At 36.7% G+C, this 20,826-nt stretch overlaps 1 protein-coding gene across 1 annotated transcript in view; it reads left to right on the top strand.

Moving 5' to 3' along the window:
- The window catches only part of LOC148944743 (epidermal growth factor receptor kinase substrate 8-like), a 107,702-nt gene that overhangs the window by 67,381 nt on the left and 19,495 nt on the right, over positions 1–20,826 (top strand). The window contains exons 11-13 of the mRNA XM_089100491.1: positions 4,731–4,853; positions 8,173–8,230; positions 19,953–20,153. Coding sequence (XP_088956617.1) covers positions 4,731–4,853; positions 8,173–8,230; positions 19,953–20,153 — 382 coding nt within the window. The remainder of the gene's footprint in view (positions 1–4,730; positions 4,854–8,172; positions 8,231–19,952; positions 20,154–20,826) is intronic.

Raw genomic sequence — 20,826 nt, 5'->3', positions numbered from 1 at the left:
CAAGTATCTACTATCCTGAAAGCGCCAAAAACAGACGGCTGTTGGTATCCTACCTTCAGTCTACGTTAGACACATTACGTCAGCGGTATAGCCGCCCAGGCTTCATAATAGCTGGTGACTTCAACCAAACAAAGAAACAATGGCTTGCCAATACGCTGGGTATGTCACAAGTGGTCAAGATACCCACCCATGTGACCGGGAGCACCCTTGACCTTATTCTTACAAACCTTGCTCCATATTACAAAGACGTGTCTTCGAACGGGCCTTTGGGCAAATCGGACCATCACACTCTGCTGATGAAGGTAAAAAGTGAAATCAGGAAGCTTAAGAATATAAAAGTACTCCGGAGACCTATCACGAAGTCTGCTATTAATACGTAAGGAATGTGGGTCGGTACTCACTGCTTCAGCGAAGTATACAACGAAAGCGATGTCAACAGAAAAGCAGAAATATTTCAGTCCCTACTCTATGACAAATGGTTGGAAGTTTTTCTGTAAAATCAATTTTTCGTGAGGGAATCTGACAAGCCCTAGATCACTCCAAAAATAAAATAGCTTATTTGCGAAAAAAACACTGTAAGGCAGTCAAGTGGTGATGCAACGTCGTTACGATTATTAAGAAACAAAATAGTTAGCCTTTGTTGCGAGGCAAGAAAGTCCTTCGGAAAATCCCTTTCGGACCCTGAAATAAAAAAGGATCCCCGTAATTGGCACCGTCTAGTGAGGCAGATTGCTGGAAAAACAGTATCATCCAGTATCCGTATTCTGAACGATGATGGGTCACTCGTGAGTGCAAATGACGTCAACAATTACTTTACTGACATTTGTACATCCTTTCCTGCCCCAACTAACACTGAAATAGAGAATCTACTGTCAATATGCCCTGACGAAGGTGAAATCGAAATAGTTGAGCATCAAGTTTTTAAAGAGCTGAACAAGTTGTGTCCATCGAGTAGCTCTTTTCCTGAAGAGCTGCCTATAAGGTTAATACGAGAGTTCTCTCTTTTCCTCGCCAAGCCACTTGGACACATCATCAGCGAATGTTTCGCCCAGTCAACTTTCCCGTCGTGCTGGAAACGCGCATTTGTGCGTGTTATACCGAAGACTAAAACACCCAAATGTTGCAACGAGTTACGACCGATATCAATCACATCTACCTTTGCAAAAGTCACCGAGTCATTCATCCTGCGTGAATTGCTCAAGCAAACGCGGGAAAACATAGACCGTTACCAGTATGGCGGCCTCAAAGGTTGCAATACCTCGATATACCTCGTGCGCCTAGTTGACATTATCTTTAAGTGGCTTGACAAGGGCAGTACCTTCATCGACCTAGCTCTCGCCGATTTCAGGAAGGCATTTGACCTGATTTGTCATCTTACGGCAGCAAAAAATATGCGAGCAATGGGCGCACAGAAGCGGTCTCTTGCATTAGTGATGAGCTTCCTTCAGGACAGAATGCAGTGTGTATTTCCATTGTTTGAAGGTGACTTGATCTCATACTGGTCTAAACTTACCTGTGGAGCCCCTCAGGGTACAAGACTTGCTGGTTTCATATTTATCTCCCTCATCAACTTCCTCGTTCAGAATTTCGAAGAGCGACTCAAATTCGTCGACGATTTATCATTTGTCCTCAAATACCTCGTCAGAGAAGGTGTAATCGAACGTCAGTTCAGCGAGACCCTTCTGGCATCCTTCTCTGAGGACTGTGAACGTTACAAGTTGACACTGAATGCAGATAAATCAATGATCCTCAGGTTTTGCCCCTTAAAACGTGATCTGGAATTCCCGCAAGTCCCTTTCCCTGTTGTTCCATCTGCAAAAATCCTCGGAGTCACATTATCGATGGACTGCACATTCATCGAACACGTGGAGAAGGTTATTAAGGCTGGCAATGCATCACTTCAGACCCTAGTCCTGATGCGCAGGTTTGGCTGCGACACTCAAAGCCTAAAAAATGCCTATATTACGTATGTGAGACCTCTACTCGAATATGCCGTCGCTGTCTGGGAACCTTTTGTCCAGAGCACCCACTACCTTTGCGATGACCTTGAATCTTTGCAGGAACGAGCTGTTAACATAATCGTTGGTAACAGAAGTGACGACTACAACAAACTCTTGCAAGAACTTAACCTTGAATCTCTCAGCGACAGACGATTATCACTGATCATGTCCCTCGGCAAGTCACTGCTATCTTCGCCCCATCACAGACTGATCCTCCCACCTGATGCTCCTGTTAACCAAAGAACCAGATCCCAGTCGAAGCTACAACCCCCTGTCTGCAGGACCAACCGCTACAAAAACACGTTTGTCCCCTCTTTCGTAGAAGCATACAACAAGACTTAGTGGTATTTGAATTCACGTCTTACTGTTTTTATAGTGTTATTTGTATTTTTTTTTTTTCATATTGTTGTAAAGACGACATAAATTAGCCATGGCTACGCTGTTCGATCTTAATAAACCTATGTCTATGTCTATGTCTATGTCTACTTACTTTCCTCAGAAAAGCAGTGTTTTATTTTGTTGATCACATAGCAAAGGCTAATGAATCTAAATTTTTAACTATTTATTAATACTCTTCAGTGGTGTACTTTCGTCAAAATACCCCGGGGGGGGGGGGGGGCTGTCGGAGCAAATTTTCCGAAATCAAGTGAAAATGACAGTGAAAAGTGAAATATGAGCCATATAGTGCTATGAAGACAACGATATACCAAAGAAAACTGACCTGTTTCTTTTGATGCTTCAATAATGCAGCCTTACCTTAGTTTTGACAAGATTTTCTGCAGAAACTAAATTTCAGCTCGGGGGGGGGGGGGGGCAAACTGGAGTCTTACAGCAAATTACACCCTGACACTCTTACTTGAAGTTAATAAGACATTTATAGCAAGAGCTGCTGAGGAAGTGTACGGAAACTTCGACAGTTAGGTCAGTGGTTCCTCCATTTTGGCAGCGCCCCAGGATACAGCCTTTTTGTTGACCGCTATTTGGGCTCTCAGGGGTAGACTATCAATTTGCACCCTCCCTAATCACCAAACCTTGGCCCATGTGATTTTCTATTCCCTAAAGTGAATAGATCTAGAAGGAAAGTGTTCCGATGATGTGAAGGTTGTAAAAACAGCTTTACATGGCACTGGATGATGTTAAGGTGGAAGAGTTTCAATTAGTGAATAGTGACCATAGTTCAAATCATCCTATAAGTGACAATGTGTATATTGGACCTTGATAATCGCATTTTAGTGCTAGAACATACTCGTGGAAAATCGGATAAGATTTTGATGAAGAAACTTAACTATCTTGGTACTGTCGTATTTTGTTTCCATGATTTCCGTCGAATTGCTGATATCTTTATGCAAGAAATTACCTTCTTTATTTCTTTTAGTTGTCTCTTGTTCTTACTAGGCATTGAAGAGGCACTCTAGGCTGATTTTGTCACTCTTTTCTTAGTTTGAGTGGCCTAATGCCTAATCAATGTTGTATCTAAGTGTGTTTCCTTTTATGGTCCAGAGTACCCTTTAAAACGTAGGTCAAGACTTTGGAAACTCCCAGAACAATAGTTTACATGCATAAGTTAAAATTGAAAAGAACCAGTTGTGCTCTGATTACCCGCAAACCTCTGTTGGGCTGTGTACCTTATAAATGAGTTTTTTTTTTAATTTAAAAAGAAATTAAATTAAATTTTTTAAGAAAAACTCATCAAAAATTTCTTTATATAAATTCTTGTTACGATTGTACGAGTCAGAGATTTTTTTTTGGGGGGGGGGGGGGACTCCAAATTTACGAAAATACGGACTAAAAAACAGAGTTGTCAATTGAAATTTTTTCGTAACTATTGGAGATAAAAACCCATTCGAGCTATGTCCTTTTTTCTTCTTTTTTGGAGAGTGTCTTTAAAAAAAAAAAAAAAAAAGTTATGCTCTGTGGACCCGCAAACCTCTGTTGGATTTATGTACCTTACAAATGAGTTTTCTCACTTTAGAGGTTTCAACCTTATACTTTACTGTTAGTACTTCACTGGAGAAATACTCGATTTCCCTAATCTTATTATTTAACTACCAGTTCAAAAGATACTCAAAATTAATCTCTTCGTACCTCTCTGCTCAGTGTCGCAAATGGCTTAATGCAAAAGTTATTATTAATTCTTATCTGTGCAAAAAAGTGAATAATTATAGCTAATATAATCATAAAAGTTCAGAACGTTGTTTCAAAAGTTTTTTCCACTATTAAGGGTGTAATATATTTACACCCGATATCGTGATAGGATCGGGATTTGGAAGAGTTTAGTTAAATGTAGGAAAGCTGTGAAGCGGGAACAGTTAGGCCATGTTTACAGATGAAGAAATACAGATTACCAAAGAGGTAATCAGGAAAGTCATAGGAGGGGTTAAAGAATAAGGCTTAGAATTGACTGGGAACAAGCACGACACTTTAACTTTGGAAATGACGAAGAAACTTACAGAAAGTTACTGGAAAATGGAGATATTAAAAGTATATAAAAACGAAACTACAAAAAAATGAAAGTGGACCAAACTCAAAGGATTAATATAATGTTTATGTCGAATAATCGATTAAAAAATCAAACGTGATAATTAAGTAATACATTCTGACTAAATTTTAATTAGGATAGGATCAATCAGAGAAGCCTGTTAAGCTTCAGGTAATCGGGAACCTTCTGTTCTTAAGAAAAATTGACGTAAATTATTGTCTTTGTTTAGATTTGATTACTTTTTCTTATAGGTAATTGACGATAGCAAGAATTGGTGGAAGTGCAGAAATTCACGTGGTCAAATTGCTCATGTACCCCACACAATTATAACCCCTTTTCTTTTAGAAGATGAGGCATTCTCACCCTATCAACAGGTAGTTTTTCTTCTTTTTGTACTATATTCAGGCCGCTTGTTTTTGTCAGCGTTCTAAATTTGTATCGCCATCGAAGAACAAACTTTATGTCATATTCCTACATTAAAACTCTCTCTCTCTTCTTCTTCTTTCTCTCTCTCTCTCTCTCTCTCTCTCCTCTCTCTCTGTCTCTCTGTCTGTCTCTCTCTCTCTCTCTCTCTCTCTCTCTCTCTCTCTCTCTCTCTCTCTCTCTCTCTCTCTCTCTCTCTCTCTCTCTCTCTCTCTCTCTCTCTCTCTCTCTCCCCCTCTCTCTCTCTCTCTCTCTCTCTCTCCCTCTCTCTCTCTCCCTCTCTCTCTCTCTCTCTCTCTCTATCTCTCTCTCCCACTCTCTCTCTATCTCTCAATCTCTCTCTATCTCTATCTCTCTATCTCTCTATCTCTCTATCTCTCTCTCTCTCTCTCTCTCTCTCTCTCTCTCTCTCTCTCTCTCTCTCTCTCTCTCTCTACTCTTCTCTCTGTCTTTCACCTTATCTCCCTCTGTCATTCCCCTCTCTTTCTCCCTCTCCTCCTCATTCTCCCCCTTCCCCACTCGCCTGTCAGATCCGGTACAAATGTAATAAATTATTATATTTTTACACGTCGACAAAAATTTCGGGGGTGTCAAACCTCCGGACCCCCCCTCCCTGGATACGGCCTCGGTTTAATGTGGTTAGATATTTGAAATTAACTCACAAAAATGGAACAGTTGAAACAGGCGTTCTGTGTTAAATAAAAAAAAAAAAATTGACAAAGTCAAAACCACAAAAAATGAAGGCAATTTATAGGGAGAATAGTAAGAACTCGAAAATTGATGGAGTTGACCCATAGGTAGCCAGATTAATTGCGAAGCAAGTCAGAAAAGGAGTATTTCATGAAAAATTTAAGAAACTAGGAAGAAAATGGTAAATTTCTGAGTAATATGGTAGATTTTGATGACAAGATATTAAATTTATAATGACAAATATTAAATTTATGAAGATAAATAAATTTAAAATCTTTGGTGTTTTAGGTCGACTTTGTCCAAGGCTATAGTCTTTGAGCTTACTAAGTTAAGATGCACCAGAATACCCGAGGTTTTAAGCCTAAATTTTGTTTTAAATAGCCACTCTTCCCAGTGTGACTGTTGCGACAGGAAATGAGGCCGATGCATATTTGCATTTGTAGCAGCTTCTTGAGATTGAAATGAGACGCCTTTAAAATGTAGTTTTCAATCACTTCTTTCTTCAAGTTCTATTTTAAGTAAACGGTCTTAATGAGCTGAGAGTGTTCAAAAATGAACGATCGGAACGGTGAAGCAGGCTTGAGTTGCCACTGAGCTTGCGCGCAGTAATTTAGAGCCGTGATTCCCAACGTAGGGTGCAGGCCCACCGGTGTGGGTGGCAGTATTTTGGTGGGTCATGGGCAGGGCGTGCACCATTTGGCTGACTTAATTAAAAAAAAATCATGTTACTGACGTCACATTCATATGAATTTAAAGACCAAAAAAATACACGGTAGTATTGCAATAACGTCATGCGTTGTATAAAAGGTGTTTTATGCTGGCGATATTTTTCATTAGCATAAAATATGCCTAGAGGACGACCTGAGAAAAATATACCAAGTTGGTGTACCAAATACCAATGGCCTTTTAAGCTTCCTTAAGGTGAATATATGTAAAATTTTGAATAACAGGATTTAAATGTCACGAGGGGGGGGGGACATTAGGATTTTAGAAATGCCTGAATGGGGCATGGTCCGAAATCGGTTGGGAACCACGAATCTAGACAACGGTATTTGTGTGCGTCCGTGGTATTTTTTTAGATTTCTCGGAAGATTTTGTTTCTTGGAGATAAGCTATAGATTTCACTCTTGTTTTTTTTTCCTTATCTAACGTTGAGCAGGTATTCTCTGTTTCTCTGCTTTCTGTGATCCTTTTTTGTGCATTGTGAACCTAGTGTATAGTCTATTGTATTTTTAATTTTTTATTATTGTTATAGGTCTCCAAAAGCTGCGTTTCGTAAGTCAAATAACCATTAAGTGCATGTAATTTTTTTTTAAGTACAATAAACTGATTGATTGATTGAGGTGACAATCTATTGATGTTTAGAAAACCATTTTTAGTTCTCGAAATGTGGAAACCATTTCTATTCATATTGACAAATTTATGCATACTAAAAAACATAAAAAAATATCATGAATGCAACAGCCGCCATAGTCTGGTTAATTTCATATGGAAAGAAAAATGGAAGAATAATATATAAGGTAATATTCCTATTCTTTTTTTTTGGGGGGGGGGGTCAAGGGGCGTTCAACCCTTCCTCTTCGATTCGCTCAGGAAGTCAGCTCGCCCCTCACTTTTTTATGAAGGACCTTTCATGGAAAGTTTAAAAACTGTGGCATAAAAAAGGGCTTTTTACAGGATTAGGTGCACTTCCCCCTGTAATAGAAAATTCAATACCCCCCCCTTCTAAAAGCTGGTGTCCAACTATGCAATACTCTATACCAAAAAATTATACTGAATAAAAGATATATAATAGCCCTTCATTTGGTGTGAACTGCATATGTTTTTAGGAACATTTTTATGTCAGATGACCATTTATTAATCATCAGAAAACCATTTTGGAAGGGTGGAAGGGAAGGGGGAAAACCTAATGGAAGGGTGTATCAGAGACCACAGACTGCACCATGTTCTAGAGAACAAACTGATAAACCCAGATCAGTATGGGTTCCTTCCAAACAAAAGTTGTACCACACAACTATTAGACATGCTGAACAAATGGATAATGATAACCTCCTCAGAGCCCTCAGTGCAAGGGTTGTAAATTATGCCCTGGGGGCATATAAGGGTATATAGAAAGTTGTTGTATATGATTTATAGAATAGATTTTAGTCTTGCTCAAATGCAATTTTTATTTACAAGATATTCTACCTATTCATGAGGTAGAAACTTTGCGATTAATTGCACTCTTCAGAGTGCAATTAATTTTTTTTTTCTTCTAAGGAATAAAAAATTCAAAGAAAGTGAAATAGGATGAGACAGTGAAACCCTGGGTAATTTAATAGAAATGTGTCCAAGCTCTGCCTTGTTTTTTTTTAGTTCTTCTGTAAGCCCCTGTTTAAGAGGCTTGGTGTCTGAAACTTAACCTACTTAAGTAACATAATATAATTTAGGGGTATTAATTACTGCCTTAACTTACTTGTTCTTTGTCACGTGTCTTGGATTATAAAATACTGTTGAATTACAGATTACCTTGATGCTTTTTTTCTTCAAGATTCAAGTGTCGAATTTTACTATTTTGTAATGTTTTGACTCTTTTGGTAGGATTCCCGCCCTGGGCCATCATCAGACTGGGTGAAACGTGAAAGGCAAGGCAAAAAAGGTGAATTCAAATATTTTTAAGGAATAATTTGCGGGAGATAGTGACGTCACGCTGTGGTTCTCTTTGTCCGTCCAAGCTAATGGGAGCTCTTTTTGGTGCAGTTTGTTGTTGAATTCTTTTTTTTTTTGCTTCTGTTTTTTTGTGCTTTTTTGTTGTTTTGTTTATTTTTCTTGCTAAGAACTGTAAGTGCAATTAACATTTATTCAAGTATTTTTATGTGTTATGGATTTTTTTTTTTTGCAATTTGGAACTGCAATCGCACATATTTGCTTTTCTTGACGCGGAAGTGATCAGAATGACGTGTTCACGGTAAACTGGAGATGATTTATACGGAAAAACGGAGACGTTCTGTCAAAACTCTTCCGAGCTAGAAAAGATATCACTTCCTCTGTCCCTGAATTTTTGAAGTAGGCTGTGGCTTGTTTAGACAAAATTTCAAAATGGAATTTTAATGGGAGAACATAAAAATATTTAAAAGAAAGAGATCAGAACTAATTTGTTTATTAAAAATGGAAGATATTACGTCAAAAAAAAATTTATAAGGGAGAAAGTATTGTCACCTTCCTCTACTGCTCTAAGTCTTGACTTTTTAAAGAAGGTTGTGCCTAGTTTAGCTGTAATTCTCTTTTTTAAATGTAACTTTACAGGGATATAAATTTTATATATATCCTTCATTTTATATTATAAAATGAAGGATTAGAATTAGTACCATTATTTAAAATGGGAGGTATTTTCTCCAAAATGTTTCCGAACTAGGGAACATTCTGCCCAAAAATGTGACTTTCTAAAGTAGATTCCCCGCTGTTTAGCCAAAAATCTCTTGTAAAGATTGGAATTTTTAAAAGTAAAAATAAAAGAAATTAAAAGAATGTGATCATAATTAACACTATAATTTAGGATGAGAGATATTTAATAGAATTTTTTTGTTAGAGCATTACCTCCTCCTCATCTGCCCAAGAGTCTGACGAAGATTGGGTTTTGTTAGGTCAAAATCCAAGATCTGTCCCAAAATTTTCCGAGTAAGATATTATTATCACCTTCTCCCCCTGCCCCAAAATTGGATTTTCTGAAGAAGGCTGTGCTTTGTTAAGCCAAAACTCTTTTATAAAATATAATTTTGAAAGGAAATTAAAAGTGATCAGAGTTGACTTGCTTATTAAAATGGTAGATATTATTTCCCAAGCTTATTCAGTGCAAGAATGTTCATCTTTATTTACCCAAATGTAAAAAGGAGTTTTAAAAAACCGAATTTCTACGAAAATATACAATACTTAAATCGACTGTAAACAGAGTAGCGGAATATTTTCTGATAATATTTTTTTTAATTAATAGCTCCGTTGAATCAAAATTTGAATTGGTACTAAAAGTAGTAACCAGTTTGAACCACTGTTCACGAGAAAATGCTTGATTTGTATTCACGAGAACTGATAGCTTGGCTGTAGCAAGCAATTGTGATCTAAATTGTGTGGTCTTATTAATGGGAAACTACAAAGCTGAAAAAGGACGCCACGCCTAAGATATTTTACGGGGTTTTGCCATAACTTCATCTTCCACAGATATTTATAATTTGTGACTGAAAACCGGATGTCATCGATAACATTGCTAGTAATCCTATCATGGAAAATAGTGTTTTTTTCTGTCTCTACAAAAGAACTTCTTTGTTTGACTGGAGGACTGCATGGACAGCATTGCAGTTTTGTCATTTTCTGTAAATACTTCTGAATCTGTATGTCTGAAAGTAATGGATGACGCTATTGTCAGGCCCAGATTTACCAATAGGCCCACTAGGCCCGGATGTATAGGCGCACAATGCCAGGGGGCGCAATAAATTATTACCGGGGGATTGTTTTCTTACAAAAACTGGACTGATGGGATTGATCGTCAAAGTGCCAGGTGCACTTGGCTGCTGCGCTGCCTATTCACTTACAAGTGATTTTAAAATAATACAGGGATTCCGAAGCCGCTTATAAACCGTCAGTTGTCTCCTGAGAATGACAGCTGAGAGCTCGGTATAACCTCTCTCTTGCATTACTTTTAGCTCATCACTCATAAGTTGCCTTCTGTTCAGGGCTTCCACTGTCCCCGAATCTTCAGGGATTTCCCCGAAACTTTCGTGCGCGGCAAAACCGCCTGGACCTAGAAGCGTCAAAGCTTTAAATGCGGCCCTGACTATTGTCATAGATTATACCATTCAAGGTAGTGTTTTTCCTGTAGTCTCCTAAAGAAACATGTTTGGTTGACGGGGCATTTCGTGGACACTTTTAGAGGTTCATCATGGTGTCATTATCTTTAAATATGTAAAAATTTTGACTAAAAATCTAATGATCCTTAATGAAAGAATTGTAATTGATCATATCATTAACATGGTATCCATTTTTTGTCGGCTGGGAGACCTAATGGATAGTTCGGGAGCTTTGTAATGATGTCATTTTTTTTAAATACTTAAACATTTTGACTGAAAGTCTAATGATCCTGGACGACATTATTTCATTGATGATATCATAAACATAGTATCCATCTTTTGTCGGCTGAAGAAGACAAAATCTTCATTTGAACTGGTGGGAGAGGAAAATTACAAATTAAAATTCAAAATATGTTTTTCCTAAAAATGGGAAATGGCGATCCTTAAAAGTTTTAATTTAGTTGAATAAAAGAGCAAAAATAACTTATAAACACAATTAAAAACACTAGCACCTCAAACAATGTAGCTGTGAAGAGTTGAATTAACATATATATGGGCATTGTTGAGCTTTGGGGGTGGTATGGGGAGGGGGGTGGGTATTGATAAAAAAAAAATCCACAGCTTGAGTTTTAGGTATCATCAGTTTCTGGGCCAAATGGCTTCCCATCTTCTTTAGAAACTCTTATGACCAAACCTTGTAACTTTGAAGTTACACACAAAGCCTAAAAACTGATAAATGATTCTTGCACAACAACGAGAATAGGAAACTTCTTTCCCTAAATCCCTTTTATTCCTTTTTTTCTTTTTTTCTTTTTTTCTTCTTCACTCTATAACCATTTGTTAAATAAGTGCTTTTGTACAAAATGAAAAACTAGCTTGATTAACTTGGTGGCCTAAAAAAAACACTCCCCCTCTATAGGAAAGATCCTCCTTTGACATTTTAGAATGCATTCAAGCATACCGAGATTACTTATCTGACAAGCCCGGTTATGTCGTAAGCGTTTCACGAGACCTGGGACAGGAGTACATGATCGTAGGTTGAAAGTTTTTGCGACATTTGTACATTCGTTCAATGAGTTTAGTGTTTGTTTCAAAACTTTTCTGCCTAAATCCCTTTTTTGTAAAAAACATGTAAAACAAGGCGATATGTATATATATATATATATATATATATATATATATATATATATATATATATATATATAGAAATACATACATACATATATGCGTGTATTTAAAAACCAGTGGTCATACACAAAAAAAAAAATAAATAAAAAACAATGAAAAAAGAACAATAACATTCAATAAATTTAAACTACAGCTTTTTTCCGTGCCATCAGACTATTCTCTATAAAACACCCTAACGCAATAATTAGGTCCCTCGAAGTAGTCCCCAAAACACCCGGGAGCAGCGGTACATCCCCATGAAAAATGTATTCACCAAACTTTGGCATCTACTCAGAAAATTGTATATATATATATATATATATATATATATATATATATATATATATATATATATATATATATATATATATATATATATATATATATATATATATTTATATTATAGATAGATATCTACCAATCTATATTATATACGTTTTGTCTGTGGTAATACCTGTAGATGTTTCATTTACTTTTCCTTTTTGTGTGTGTGTTGTACTTAGTTTTAGTGTTTGTTACTTTGTGTGTGTTGACTTGGCTCAAATTGTTTTTCTGCACTTATTCCTTGTTGAATCAAAATTTTATTGTTTTCTTTACCATGATTCATTCCAAAGAATATCAATTATGAATCTTTATTTACTTTATTAATCTCTATATATATAATACATATACATATATTTCTTTAACATGTATATTTTATGAGTGGTTGATTAAAGGTTTTAGTACGGATTTGTATTCGTTGAAAATAGATTAGCTAATGATAAGCAAACGTATGTGTAAGATAATATACCCGTTGGTGGCGAGCTCCCATTTCACCGGCTTGGCCTTACCCTGTGTTCACACATCCGCGATTTTTTTTTAGGGGGGAGGTGGGGAGGATTATCGCTCAATTTGAAAATCATGGGACAGGTCCACTCAAAATTATTTTGTAGCAGTTTCAAACTACCACAAAAATTTAAGTTCCTAAAATGAAGGTCTGCTTAACCTAAGTAGGGCGTCAGATTGTGGGATGTGATCTATTATATATACATATATATATATATATATATATATATATATATATATATATATATATATATATATATATATATTAATCTTCCGATAGGCAAATTCAAAAAAAGAAGACTGGCTTTAAGGTACTTCTTATTGCATACCAGCTGGGTGGCATGCCCTTTGAGACCTACTTATTCAGATTCTTTGTCAGAAGCCTTAAGGATTATGTATCTGTTTGTATGCTGCTTTTGATTCTGGATATTTTCTGATTGCGCTGACCTGACAATTTTGTTGTAAAGGGTGTATTACAGAACTCAGTTATCATTCATAATAATTTGTTATTGCTTTCAGTCATGCTTCCAATTAAGTTTATGATACATTTGTAATCTTGTTTTATTTTCTGTGGTGGAGGGGGCAGTTACTCCTTGTTTGTGCCATTAATGTCCTTCGTTGGCTGGCCTAGAAGTTTTATAATAAAGGGTGTTTTACTGAACTCACTTATCATTTGGGATCACTATTTGTTTGCTATTGCTTTCAGTTATGCTTCCAATTATGTTTATGATGGATTTATAAGCTTCTTTGATCTTCCTAGGGGGAGGGGTGCAGATACCCTCTATAGGTATTCTTGCTCTCCCTCGTTGGCTTGCCTGGATATTTTATAATAAAGAGTGTGTTACAGAACTCAACTATCATGCATGATCATTAATTGTTTGTTATCGCTTTCCAACTAAGTTGGCAGATAATAAGAAATTTAGCCCCCAAAATGTTTACAATAGATTTATAAGCTTATTTTGGCTTCAAGAGGGGTGAGGGTAGCTATCCCCTATAGGTGCCTTTGCTCTCACTCCTTGTCTTGGCTGGGAATTTAATGATAAAGAATGGGTTACAGGACTCAACTATCATTCGTGATTAATTTGTGTTTAATTAATTTGTCTGCAACAATGGCAGACAACAACAAATTTTTAGCCCTCAGAATGCTTGTGATGCATAAAGGGGCTAAAACTGTGGCCAATTCTGCACTAATGTTACACAAATTGCTTGTTTATTTGTTATTTGTTGTCTTGGAACTAAAAATACGAATTAGTTATAATTGAGTTCTGCAATGTATCCAAAACCTAGTTCCAGTAACGACAATTGATTAAATGTCCGACAAAGAATACATATTAGTAGTAGTACTAGAAGTAATAGCAACTTATTATCAAAAAAAAAAAAAAAAACAGAGACAAAATCAATCGGTAACACACCAAAAGCGTTGCTTGCGAGAATGTGCTACTAACAAAAAGTAAAAAAAAAATATAAGACAAAATTTAAACAAAAAAACAACAAGTATAATCTATAATAAGCAGAAGGGTGAAACCGTGTACCGAAAAAAACTTACAAAAATAATTCATACACAATAAAACAACAAATATGGTCTGGGAATATTATTCCCCGACCTTTATCAAGGAGGCACACTTGTGCCTCTATAAAGAGGCGACCCACCACAATGTTAAGCGATTTCTGGTCCTAGCGGTCGCAGAGCGACAGCGGTGATCGCATTTTGTAGCACAAGCTCCAACTAAGAAACGTGCAAAATTTCACCCCCCTCCGACTTTATCTTCATGGGTAAAAGTGGGCCGGAAGTTTCGACCCTCCGACCACAGCCCTCCTTTAACATTGTCCGATTGGACTGAAATTTAGAAGTTAAGCATTCCTTGGGCTCGTAAACTTATTCTCAAAATTTCAGATCAATCCAATTACTCCTTCCCTGTTTCCCAAAAAACAAATACAACCACTTACAGATCAGTGCTCTTTTTTTTATCAGCCACGCCTACAGCCCCCAGTTGGCAACGGATCTAGGTGAATGAGGAATCATTCGAAGCGGAATTCGACACGTTAGGGCTTTTTAATATTTTCAGACCGAAAAATTATCCCCCGAATTTACATTTACGAAAAACCTCGTTTTCCTATAAGAGCCCATGTTAATTTTTCCCACCACAGCCCCCCTTTAATGTTGTCTGATCGGGCTAGAGGATAAGCTTTCCTGGGGCCTGGGAGCTTATCTTTAAAATTTCAGCTCAATCTGATCACTTCTTCCCTGTTTTCCAAAAACCAAATATCAAGTTTTGTGGGGATTTGCTTGCGTCAAAAATACATCGCACAGAATAAAAATAATGTAATGTCTCTGTGGTACAGTGGTTGCTATTCCTGACCTTCAGGTGGAAGATCCGAGTTCGATTCTTCGTCAGAGAAATTTTCATATATTGAATTTAAAGTTTAAAAAAGAAACTCAGTTTCTTTTTTAAATCCAATCGATTAAATCTTTCGGCTCAACAGGCGTCTCCAGAAGAATATCACAGTCGGCCTTCAGGCTACAGATAAGTCTCCACTGCTTTGATAACATGGGGCCTGGGGCGGCTGATAAAAATCTTACTGTGCATTTGATTTGAGTATTCAGGAATTAAAAGCCTTAACACAAGAATCTTCAAAAGCGGGGGGTTTGGGAGGAGGCAGTCCCCCATCTTTAACTCCTCAAAAGATCTGCTAACAGTTAGTCAAGCAATAATAAACTATAAACTGTACAAAAACGTGCAGAAATTATTTGAAAAAAACTACGTTTTCTAAAGAGTTAAAGAGGCTGAGTCACAAGTTCGAACCTTAAAACGTACAGGGATTAGGAGGTGCTGTTGGGGGGCTGCCGCCCCCAAACCCCCGCTTCCATATATGAAAGGGGCTGTGCCCTCCTCAACGCCTAGCTCTTTACGCTAAAGTTTTTATTGTTTAAAAAAAAGAGTTGTGAGAAAGTCAAACTTTAGCGTAAAGAGCGAGGCGTTGAGGAGGACACAGTCCTTTTCATATACGGAAGCGGGGGTTTGGGGGGCGGCAGCCCCCCCACAGCACCACCAAATCCCTGTAAGGTTTTATGGTCGAAATTTTGTCACATCCTCATTAAATCTTTATAAAAAGGCGTTTTTTTTCAAATAATTTTTAGGGAAGTAACATTTAAATTAGTTGAACTTTTAATGCGGCTTATTTCCGACTTATTTAAAGGCAAATATATTTCCTAAAGGTTTTTAAATTCTTGTTTTGCTCATGATTTCCATTTATGAAGAAGTAAACCGAGTGGAATGGGTAGTGTAATTATAGAATGAAAACTGTAATTAATTACTTCTGGTTTCGTGCTCCGAACTCTGGAAATTTGGACGGAGAATAATGATCGGTGAAAAACAATACGACAAAGTTCGATGATCACTGAGCATATCAAGAGTGACGACAATAAGCATCACATACAAAGGAATACTGCGAAAGGGTAAAGCAACGAGTTGATAAATACTCATTGCCGACTAGGTTAATGTCAATGGTAAGATGGAATAAAAATTTTTTTTAGCAAAGATTTAAATTTTTTATATTTTGTTTTCTTCGCGTTCATTGTTTGCAGTTATTTCGCAAGGTGTCAATGCGTGGAAAATCTTCTGTTAAATTGTTAGGTTTAGCATCCAATTTTGGGCGAAATATAGCTTAATAAACTGATCCATTGCCAATGGAAAAAAAAAAAGAAAAAAAAAACAAGTGTGAATTCTGTCCACTCAAATTAACTCGATATAAATAAAAACTTTTTTTATGTTTCTTTTTTTTAATTGGCAGGTAATATAAAATGAAAGCTGACTCAAATACATTCGATTCGCCAAACTATAAACTTAATTTTCAACCTATTAGGCGGTTCAAAACCAAAACTGTCCCTGGAAAAATAAGTTTTGAGTAATTACAGAAGGAAATAAATACGTTGTATGCAAAATGAGCGTAATTGTTGTGTTTTGGAGCAAAGGTACATAAAACTTTCACTTGTGGCGGACTACTGTGGCGTTTTCACTTTTCCCAGAAACCATGATGCACCGTTAAGGGCTAGACAACGTGGCATTTTATTCCAGCGCTTTAGGTTTGTGGATGTGCAAATTATAAGCTGGCTCTTGCAAAGAATAGATAGCGTATTCTTTGCAGATTATTTTAAATTCGTAAAATATTAACACTCAACAAAAAAAATATGCTTCACCAAGCCATCAATTAGCATATTAAGTGAGGTAGTAAGCAAACTCCGCATATCCGATATGGAAAAAAGTCTAATATACTGAGAAAACCTAGCAAAAAGTGTATAAGAAACGCTTAAATTGAGTGTTAACCTAACTGAAAACCTAGTTTGAAGCTACTACTACTACTACTACTACTGACAACTCACCGCAGCACCAAGCCGCTTGAGGCCAGCACAGCTACGCACGCTCGTCCTCCATCCCAATCTATCCAAAGCTTCCCTCTTTACACCCACCCACGAAGTCCCCATTTCCTTTAAATATTTCTTTATGACATCCTCCCACCCCAAACGAGGACGACCTGCTTTCTGTTTAGCCCTAGACGGTTGGCAGAAAAGGACAATCTTCGGTAATCTGTCATCCTTCATCCGCAGAATGTGCCCTAGCCACTCAACCTTTTTTTCATTATAGACCTAGAAAGTAGGATTGAACCACATTTTTCGTACAGCCTACTGTTTGAAATACGGTCAGTCAGCCGGGTATCCAGAACAATCCGTTGGCAATTTCTCTGGAAAACATCTAGCAAATCTTCATCCGGTTTTCGGAGCGCCCATGCTTCAGAGCCATATTTGACGACTGTCATCACTGTAGCTTCCAATATTGTAATCTTGGTTTGCAGACTTATCTTCCTATTCTTCCAAACTTTTTTTAACTGCGAAAAAACACCCAGAGCCTTGGCTATTCTACTTTCAACATCTTCACTGCTTCCACCGTCTTTACTAATAATACTACCAAGGTAAGTGAAGCTGCCCACCTGATCAATCGTTTCGTTACTCAACGTCACCTTTTCATCTTCACTTATTCCTAGCCTTGGGGACATAGTCTTCCTAACATTAATTGACTTAGTCTTCCTAACATTAATTTTCAAACCTATTCTAGCACCTTGAACTCGCAAAATCTCTAAAAGTTCATTCATTTTGTTCGCACTTTCATCTGGGATGCTTAAATCGTCAGCATAATCTAAGTCAAGGATAGTTTTTCCTCCCCATAAGATTCTGTGGTCTCCCATTACCTTTTCTGTGCTCTTTAAGACAAAGTCCATCAAAATGATCCATATAAAGGGGGATAGAACACAACCCTGCTTAACTTCTGATTTAATACGAATTATTGAATAAATAAAATATTTTTTGGCATTAAAAACATTAGAGCTGATTTTGAATTAGCATCTCTGTCGATACGCTGATTAATTAGGTCATTTTATTTGATTCTCTGTTGGCACGGTGGGCGTTCGATTTGTCCAATCTTGACATCATGTCGACATTTTGCAGTCTTTTGACGACAGAAATAAAGTCTGTTTCTGTCCTTGCTGGCGTAGAAACCTATACAGTCAAAATTTTAGCATGATGATTTGTTTATGTTCAATAATAGGAGCATTAGAATCATTTAATTATCTAAATAAAAGCTGACAGCTGTGCAATTCAGTATTAAAGGGTATTCTATTTGAAATTAATGCCAAAAATGTTCTTGATTTGCTTTCCAAGTCACAGTAAAAGGCACAAATCAAAAGCTAAAGAGCAAAATATCGAAATGACGTTGACTTAGTAATACTAATGCAAACGTTGCTTAATTCTGTCAATTTACCTTCAAAGCCTGACTTAGCTAAGTTCCACTAACTCGTTTCCTTGGTGTTGCACAACAAGCCAAGTGGCTCAGCCAAATATTTTGGTATATAGAGTCCAGAGATTTCCTTGAAAGATGACTCAGACATTTCAAAAGTCGTTCTTAGATATAGAGCGGAGCGTCTCAATTGGTGCGGTACATTCGACGTATTTCAGCATTTTGATACGCTAATAACCATATTTGCTTTTTGTGCAACTATGTTCAAACTAATTTTAGGATGTTTTATTTTGCTATTTTTAAGACAACGTTTCGCATCCATAGATGAGGAATTTAAAGAAAACATTTCATTTATATATTTTTGAGGATCAGGAGGCAATATCAATCAGGAGAATAAGACCAACTTCCAAGTCTGTCGCGTTAGTCCAACCTATTTTGCAGTTATTTTTTGATTTTGGAATGCCAACGTGCTCTTAGCACGTTCAAAAAAGATATAGTCTCAAAATTATCAAATAAAGTGAGTAAGATAATACAGGGACAGCTTATTTGTGGTAATTGGGATTGTTCAAAGTGCGGTATATTACATAAAACAAACTTTACAGGAGAGAAAAAGATGGGAGTTTGTTCTTTTAGGTATCTAACATATACAGTAAAATATAATCAGTTGGTTAACAGACCATTGTGACAAAATTTTGAAAAGCCACATTAAGGGCAACGGGAACAAAACTAGGAGGCAATAGCAGGGGTGAATACCTCTATACAGAAGAGAAAATTAGATTTGAGCAGAAACAAATGGAAGCTACTTGCCACCATTGTGGCTCCCCAGGGCATTTTGCCACAGAGTGTCCTATCAGAGATCATCAGGAAAAATTACAGTAAAATTAAAAGCTCTATTCCCAACTGTTCTGGTGAGTGACACGGATATGACGGATTTTAGGAAAAATAAAAACATCTAAATGCCTCAAGGACGAAGTAAGAAAGGAGGAAATGGATCAAGCCAATCGAAATTGCTTGCTTACCTGTTTCGCTGTAGATATAAGCTTTACAGAAAGCCCCCATAATGCCTTTTAGATTACCAAGTTCGAAGCTGGTAAGCGCATTGTGTTGCGGGAGCAACACTTTGGTTTTGTTCTTTTTACCTTTTTTAATGCCTCTGATTTCAGTTCACTGAAAAAAAAATTGCTTAGGATCTGACCTTTATGGTTTTTACGGAAAATGTGGACATCAGACCTACTTGTTGAATATGGTACTAAATTTTGAAAGCTTTTAATAATTGCTGTGAAGTGTCAAATTGTTTTCAGTTGTCCTTCATCCAGAACCTACAATGTGAGAACTGAAGTGGAGTTAGTCTGTGTCAAAGAGAACTATCTGAAGTTGTTCTTAAAAGCTTTCGTTTCTTCAAGCCGTGTTTGTGCTTTCAAGAGGAAAGCTCCATTTCAAGAGGTTAAGGAGCTTAAGGCAAGCGTGGTGGTGGAATACTCAAAATGAAGTTAGACCAATTTTAAAAGCGCTTAAGATGTGGGATGGCTGTCCAAGAGACACATTACTAAAATAAATTCTTTGGTTAATGCACAGAAAAAATTGGGCCCTGAAACATCTCTGGTCCCTCAACGGAGAACTTTTTTTTTTGTTTTTTTTTTTTTTTTTTTTTTTTTTACCAAGCTAAAATGCATGTACGTTCGACAAGAGATACTGATCTCGGTTGTTAAGAAGAGCTCATTAATAGGATATTTACACTCATTAATCGCTTAAATTGCAGATTTCTTTGATGAAAGTTTAAGCGAAGACGAAGATGGACTTCCCAAATCAAGCTCTAGACAGAAAATTGCCCATGTTACCAAGTCTACACCCGTTAAAGAGACTTCGCCACCTCCTCCCCCTCCACCAGTGGTAAATAGGCGTCAAGTATCAGAATCATCAGATGAAGAATCGGGCGTAAATGAAAAAATGTCTTCAGCATGTAAGTTAATTCAATTACTTATTATATCTGTTAAACTTTAGTTATAGGTTTAATTTTTTGTTTCTATAATATTCAATTTATTTGGTTTACATAGAAATAAAAAAGAAAAAAAAATCTGAAATTTGCCTCTTCAAATTTCTAAACTTTTTCTTTATCTTTGTAAATAGTTTCTCAGACCACACTGCCTTTACATATGTAATTCTGTAGATTTAGTAGAAAAAATTAAAAGTGCATGCATTTCAGAAAATACAATAGTAAGTAGTTTCTCCAGAATTTCTATGTACAAAAATTTTGATTTAGCAATATCTGAGCAGTTACTAAAAAGTAAAACATAAGAAAAAGATCATTTAATTGAAGATTCAACAGGTTGACTAGATTGTGAGGTTTTATTTTCCCTAGTCTAAACTCGTAATAAGCTTTAAATGTATTTTCAATTCCGTAATTCATTTCATCAACAAAAAAATTGTCTCCCTAGTGGGGGCGCCGCTATCCGGGTTATTAGCGAACATTTATGTAGAACACCTCGAAAATTGGGCCTTAAATTCATATTTTTTAAAACATTTATATTGGGGGCGTTATATGGATGATGTAATATCGCTCTGGAAGTATGGTGAAAATGAACTTAGGGGCTTTCTAGATCACCTTAATACATATGACCGAAATTTACAATTTA

The sequence above is a fragment of the Artemia sp. Qi Xiang Cuo genome, chromosome 14 (genome assembly GCF_049724085.1).
Source record: "Artemia sp. Qi Xiang Cuo chromosome 14, ASM4972408v1, whole genome shotgun sequence".
Lineage (NCBI taxonomy): Eukaryota > Metazoa > Arthropoda > Branchiopoda > Anostraca > Artemiidae > Artemia > Artemia sp. Qi Xiang Cuo.
Note: the sequence above shows the minus strand (reverse complement) of the source record. Positions and strands in the feature narration are given on the sequence as shown.